The sequence below is a fragment of the Megalobrama amblycephala genome, linkage group LG1 (assembly GCF_018812025.1).
Source record: "Megalobrama amblycephala isolate DHTTF-2021 linkage group LG1, ASM1881202v1, whole genome shotgun sequence".
In the NCBI taxonomy this organism is placed as follows: domain Eukaryota; kingdom Metazoa; phylum Chordata; class Actinopteri; order Cypriniformes; family Xenocyprididae; genus Megalobrama; species Megalobrama amblycephala.
This window is the reverse complement of record NC_063044.1, coordinates 5,006,753-5,013,669: the sequence shown is the minus strand read 5'-3', so window position 1 is coordinate 5,013,669 and position 6,917 is coordinate 5,006,753. Positions and strand designations below refer to the sequence as shown.

Below are 6,917 nucleotides of genomic sequence, written 5' to 3'. Positions count from 1 at the left end.
TGAATTTTATAGCTAGCTTTATTTACTTTCATTCAAAGACAATCTGTATTTATGAGTCAAGATGACAGGTTTTCTCATGTCCTTTTTGTCTGATGCTCATCCAAACTGCCGTCAGTCCAAAACAAATCCCATCTGTGGGTGAATAAAGAGTCCAGATCTCCTCTCTCTACCACCAGCGGTAGTGTGCATATGCCCTGTTGGCTTCGGCCATCTTGTGAAGGTCGTGTTTGCGTTTCACTACATTTCCTTCATTAGCGAAGGCAGCCAGCAGCTCCTGCGAGAGTTTCTCGTACATGTGTGTTCGACGGTGTTTATTGTCTCTGCATTCTGTGATCAACCACTTCATGGCCAGAAAACGCCGCCGATTATCCGTGAGAGGGACGGGCACCTGCAACACCAATAATAACTGAGCGTAAGATTCAATATTTTATCTCATTTTATAGTGCTTTAATGTGATTCCTGGAGCTTGACAACATCGTACATTGTATGGAAAGGATCAGAATGGAAATTCTGCTTAACATCCACTTTAATGTTTCACAGAAGTAAAAGTCATACAGGTTTGGAACAACATGAAGGTGAGTAAATGATGATCCCTTTAAAACTATATTATTCTATTCAAAGAGCTCCAAAAAATTGCATAAAATCCATGTAATGTTTCATGATACATTTCATGTTTCAAATATTAAACATAAAAATTCAAAAACATGTTGTACAATCTATTCATCACAATTTTGTGCATTTCTGTTGCCACAATTTTCTTAAAAAAACTAAATATAAAAATATATTTATATAAAAATTAAATATTAAAAATTTAAAAACCCATCAGTTGATCACTGATTTTGAATTTGAACTGAGAATTGTATACACTTACAACACCTGGTCATGTCATCTTAAAGTCATAAATGAAATATTAAAGGATGTTCACTGACCTGGTAAAATTTCCCTCCTTTCTGAACACTGGCCAGGCCGATGATGGGTTTGCAGTTCTCTAGAGCCTGATGGAAGATGGCGTACGGATTACACTCGACCTCTTCTCTCTTAGCTGCAGGAGATTTGTGGTATTTCTCCACCTGTCTTCTCTTTATGGTCTCCAGCGTCTAAACAGACACAAAACATCCAAACAGAAATTATGTGCAGACTCATTTGAGGGAGTGTATATGATATTTTAAGTGTACAAAAGCGGTCAAAAGTTTAGAATAATTAACTTTTTTTATGTTTTTGAAAGATTAAATGCTGACCAAGGCTGCATTTTTTATTTATTAAAAATACAAGAAAAGCAGGAATATTGTGAAATATTATTACTATTTAAAATAACTATTTTCGATTTGAATATATTTAAAAATGACATTTCTGTGGTTTTCAGCATCATTACTCCAGTCTTCACTGCCACGTGATGCTTCAGAAATCATTCTATGAATCATTCAATGTGTTGATTTGCTATTCAACTGAATAATAATAATGCTTAATTATTAATAATGGTTCTTATATCATTATTATCATCAATGTTTTGCTGCTTTAAAAATCACACATTTTTTTCAGGATTCTTTGAATAGAAAGTAAAAAAAAAAACAGCATTTTTTGATATAGAAATATTTTGTAACATCATAAATTATCTACTTTTGATCAATTTTAATGTTTCCTTGATGAATATTTTTTTTTAAATCTTGCTTACCCCAAACCTTTAAATGGTAATATATCATGGGTTCCACAAATCATCATATTAGAATGTTTTCTGATGGATCATGTGACACTGACAATCCAGCAATGGTCATTTTATTATGCATATGACCTCTAGTGGTACATAATGGGATTTCAGTCAAACCTGTGTCATGATTCCTCTAGCAAGGATTTTGTTGCCATCTTCCATCATCATGTTGATGAACTTGCTGTTAGAGGTAAACAAATAATAAAGGTTATAAAGGATAAGTATACAGTGTGGTCCAAAAAAAATTGGGAACACGAGCGAAAATGTTTTTTAGAAGCACCACCACACAATACAAATAATAGTATAAGCACAACAATTTGAGTGAAGAACCTATGAGTTTATTATTTTGAATCCTAGATTATTCAAGAGTGTGCTCATATACAGGTGGTCATAGAGATGTATTGAAGTGTAATGCAGCTTGTTGAGCTCTTCTAGTTTTTACCTTATCAAAGGGTCGTTGAAAGGAGAGCTGGTGTCGCTTGACAGAGCTGCTTTAATCGGCCTCACTGTTTTCAGTTCCTGCAGCTCTTTCTGTTCAGGACTGAGCTCTGACTCTGGAACAGCATCTTTACTGGGATCGGGATCCAGATAATATGGATTATAGCGACTCCATCTCACGAAACACAGACTGAGAAAAGATGCAGAATAAAAGGCAAACGTCACCCGATATACAGATATTACCGTTCAAACAACGGCGTGTTTTTACAAACAGATTTAAGCACATGGTTCAGTTTGAAAGGGACACCACTAACTGTAAATCTAAAAAAACAAAATGACACTTATGAATTACGTGACAACGTTTGTGTAATTTATACATCAGTTTGGATAGTCCTGGCAAAAATAAGTAAAGAAAACTAGTCAAATGTACCTCGGTGTCCAAGGTTTCAGTAAATATCTGACGGAGGCTGCCATCTTTAGGAGGATGAAATGAGTTTGTCTCAGATCTGCTTGATCGACACAAACTCTGATATTCACCACTAGAGGAGAAATACAAACACAGATCTCGGATCAGCGGTTAAACTCGCTCTGACGCGACCGTGAAAGGACCTCAACGGAAGAAAGCCACCTAAAATAGTGCCTGAGTAAAATAATGTATTTGTGCCGTCTTGAAAGCAAAGACATATCCCAAACTTAATGTACTGTACATCTATATAAGTTATATACTCTCTAAATAGTCTCTAAATAATAGTTATTTACACTGACTGTTAATAGTGAGTTTTCTGTAGGCTTATGTGCTTGTGCTGCCCCTCACATTTATTATTAATAATAATAATATGTAAATCTACATACAGCCTACATAGCTGCTGGGACATTATTATTATTATTTTTTTTTGCGAGCTTAAATATCTGAATTAGGCCTACTATTTATTATTATCAGGTTATTGGTGTTGTTGTTAATGTTAAATATCCCTTTTTTATGTACATTTTGTTTGTATCATTTTACTTCTTTCACAAATGTTACATGTATGACAGTAGGTCTATTTTAATTAGGGGCTGTAGGCTATTTTAAATGAAATGTCGCTAACGCATACAAACAATATAGGCTACAAGTGTCTGTGAAGTTATATTTAATACGTGAACAAATATGAAATACACGCATTAAAGCAAACTGATTCACCTATTCGACACAGAAGTTGTTGCGACAATTTCTGATTAAACCATAATGTGAAAAATAATTAAAGTCAAACAATACGGTCTTATTATAAATGCTAATGGTCTTTTTGAACCTTTCTGGATTGCTATATCATCTCTGAAGCTCTTTTATTGTGTGGTTAATGGCATCTGGATTCTGGGTTTATAATATCCTAATGCTTCTTGACCTAAGCTCTGCAGTTGACACGGCCTGTCATTTTTTCATCTCTTGTCTTTCTGAAATCAGCATCACTTCATCTCTTTTGGCTCAATGATGAAAGTATTTTTTCACTAAGGGTACAAATCCACCACTGCTCCTCTGACACAAGGTGTTCCTCAGGGTTCAGTTCTTGGTCCATTTCTCTTTATCTGCATGCATCCACTTGGGGACTTTATTTCTTTATGGTGACTTCAGTTTCATTGCTATGCTGAATATACATCTTTATCTTACCACAATCATGCCATCTCTTCATGATTCGCTTACTAACTGTAAAAAAAAAGTAGTTTCTTTAACTTCACTTTTTGAGTTCTCTTTTTATATTGACTCAGATAAGTTGTATTTACTTAGAATTTTAAGTATTTTCAACTTGACAAATGTAGTTATTTGAACTTAAGTTTAGTTGGAATAACTTTATGAAAGTAAGGTTAACTTTACAATACCAAAGTTCATGTTCATTTTACTTTTTGAGTTATTTTGCACTCGGTTAAGTTTTGTTAAACTTAGAATATTAAGTATTTTCATTTACAAAAGTAAAGTGAACTTACTTTTTTGTATGTTTTCAATGCTACAGCTCATGTTCAATTAACCTAATTTGACTTATTTTCTTAGTTAAACCAAATAAATTATTTTATTTCAATTGTAAATGATTATTTTAATTTTAAATGATTCAGCCATGTTTTGGTTGAGAACTCTTTCATTCACATTCAAATTAATTTCTACTGCAAATAATAATTGATCTGATGTCAGCCACTGAAACATCAACTGCAAACAATTCAATTAAATTTCTCAAAATCTGAGCAGAGGATGATTAAACAACTCAATAAAAAGCTTTACCAGGTTCACTTTAAGTAATATTTTGTTTTTGTTTTGTATGTTCTGTAAGCACTGTCGTCTGATTCTCTTGTCATTCAGACATATTCAACTGAATAAGACGGAGATCGATTCAGTGATTGGAGCCATTGTTCCCACATGTCTGTGGAAATGGAATCGTCATGGGAACAGCTGTGTTGAAAAAATCTATCGCACTTAAGGAGAAAATAAAATATGAAATAAAGTAGGACCGATCATGATTATCATTTAAATATTTTAATAAAAAAAATAAGTCAAGTGTAATAAGCTATGTTTCAATCAGTAACAATTTATGACAATATCCATGGAAATAATAAAAGGTAATAAAGATAACCCATGAGTACAACACATGATTGTACACAAAACTTTATTTTAAACGGACATCTGAAAACAGTCAAGTAACAATATGGTAAGGGGCAAACATCAGTAACAATATGACAAGGGGCAAACATCTGTAAACATTTGTAATACATAAAAACAAAAGCAGGTTTGACCTCCTCGTCTAACTAACCAATCATTTCAGTCAGAGGAATGAGGTAAGTGTGATTGAGTATAATGTCTCTCTTGTATCGTGTCTGCAGTAACACTGAGTTCAGGCAAAGAAACAGCTTCTACTCTTCTTCATGATGAGGAGAAGATCAGGTGATCAATGGTGTGAATGCATTAGTGTATGTTCTTATTACTGTTCAAGAAAACTAAAAGAAAACAATTTTTCTTTTAGATAATGATAAAGATTAACAAAGCTGAAACTAAATTAAAAAACATTATATCTGCAAACAGCAAGATATAATAAATAAAAGAAAATAGATAAAGGTTTCCATTAAAGGGATAGTTCACCCAAAAATGAAAATTTGATGTGTATCTGCTTACCCCCAGCGCATCCAAGATGTAGGTGACTTTGTTTCTTCAGTCGAACACAAATGATGATTTTTAACTGCAACCGCTGCTGTCTGTCAGTTTTATAATGGCAGTGGACGGGAACTCGAACAATAAGAGTCTAAAACACTTCCATAGACAAATCCAAATTAAACCCTGCGGTTCGTGACGACACATTGATGTCCTAAGACACGAAACGATCGGTTTGTGCGAGAAACCGAACAGTATTTATATCATTTTTTACCTCTACAACGACAGTGATGTCTCACGCATATACTTCAATGAGAGCGAGACATCACTGTCGTTGTCAGAGCGATCAGACCGCACTAAACGAGTGATGAATGCTGTTGGACATAGTGGTGTTTTAGAGGTAAAAAATTATATAAATACTGTTCGGTTTCTCGCACAAACCAATCGTTTCGTGTCTTAGGACATCAATGTGTCGTCACGAGCCGCAGGGTTTAATTTGGATTTGTCTATGGAAGTGTTTTAGACTCTTATTGTTCGAGTTCCCGTCCACTCTTATTATAAGACTGACAGACGGCAGCGGTTGGAGTTAAAAATCATCATTTGTGTTTGACTGAAGAAACAAAGCCACCTACATCTTGGATGCGCTGGGGGTAAGCAGATAAACATCAAATGTTCATTTTTGGGTGAACTATCCCTTTAAGCCGTCAGACCAAAAAAGCACAGTAATTAGAGTATAAATTTACTGAAAATGCCAAATAGAAGTAGCAATAAAGTAATGTAATATATTAGAGAGACCCACGACCCAAACAAAACAAAGTAACAATAAAGTGGTTTGATTCGTCTACTCTTACCAAAAAGAGTTTCAAACAAAAGAGCGGTTCCCTTTCAGTCGGTCACGTTCGACGTACGTCAGTAGTGACCGACGAATTGGGATATCGCTTAGAGAGCCCTATCAGCTTCGTGTGAACTAAAACAAGCCAATGGAATTGGCGTGCGATATTTGCATAATGCGCACCGCCCCCGACAGGTGTATATAAATAGGAAGCGGATGCAATCGCACTCTGTCTTTCGCTTCGGAGCCATACACTGGTGTCCTGCTTCAGACTTTTTGTTTAAAACTAAAACTGCCTCAGAAGAGGATTTACAGCGAGCTGTCCGTGTTGGTAGTGAAGGCACCCCAGCGAGGTCGCGAGTTTCCGAGGAGCCGAGCTATAAGCTCTCAACTGCTGTTGTAACAGCAACACTCTAAAAGTGTGTGTGCGTGTTGCGATTTGGGCCGGTTCCTCGGTGTGTTCAGGGAGTGGTGTACCTGAGCGCATCGCGTCACTCCCTGTGTGCTTCAGCACAAGTGAGCTGATCTTTCCCCTTCTAAAAGAGCTTTACAGACGAACCCTGACAGTATGTCATTTCGTCTGTGCGTTACTGGGTGCGGTCGTTCCCTGGTCCCTGCTGATGGGCACAATCGCTGCATCTCGTGTTTGGGCGTTCAGCACGCTGAAGCAGCTTTTGTGGATGGTTCATGTTCCCATTGCGGGAATATGACTATCGCGGTGCTGAGGTCTAGGCTCTCCTTCCTGAGGTGTACCAGGCAAAAGTGCTGTCGGAGATGCCCCAGGAAGGGCCTGACCAACAACTGCTTGGGGAGCTGCGCGCTGCCACCGACCT

The 6,917-nt window shown here is 36.3% G+C and overlaps 1 protein-coding gene across 1 annotated transcript; it reads right to left on the bottom strand.

Annotated features, from left to right (window-relative positions):
• On the bottom strand, positions 1 to 2,741 carry mrps7 (mitochondrial ribosomal protein S7). The gene is made up of 5 exons (XM_048176484.1): positions 2,574 to 2,741; positions 2,148 to 2,333; positions 1,823 to 1,886; positions 930 to 1,097; positions 1 to 388 (listed from the first exon to the last, which is right to left on the bottom strand). The coding sequence occupies exons 1-5, from the start codon at positions 2,615 to 2,617 to the stop codon at positions 167 to 169; spliced, it is 684 nt and encodes a 227-aa protein (XP_048032441.1). The 5' UTR covers positions 2,618 to 2,741; the 3' UTR covers positions 1 to 166.
• Between the last annotated feature and the right edge of the window lie 4,176 nt (positions 2,742 to 6,917).

Bases quoted from the DNA above. Each gene is read 5' to 3' on its own strand.
- mrps7 (XM_048176484.1), bottom strand. From the start codon at position 2,617: ATGGCAGCCTCCGTCAGATATTTACTGAAACCTTGGACACCGAG. The intron at 2,334-2,573 runs GTACATTTGACT...ATCTTTTCTCAG, and splicing joins CTGAAACCTTGGACACCGAG to TCTGTGTTTCGTGAGATGGA. The intron at 389-929 runs GTCAGTGAACAT...TTGGTGTTGCAG, and splicing joins AAGGAGGGAAATTTTACCAG to GTGCCCGTCCCTCTCACGGA.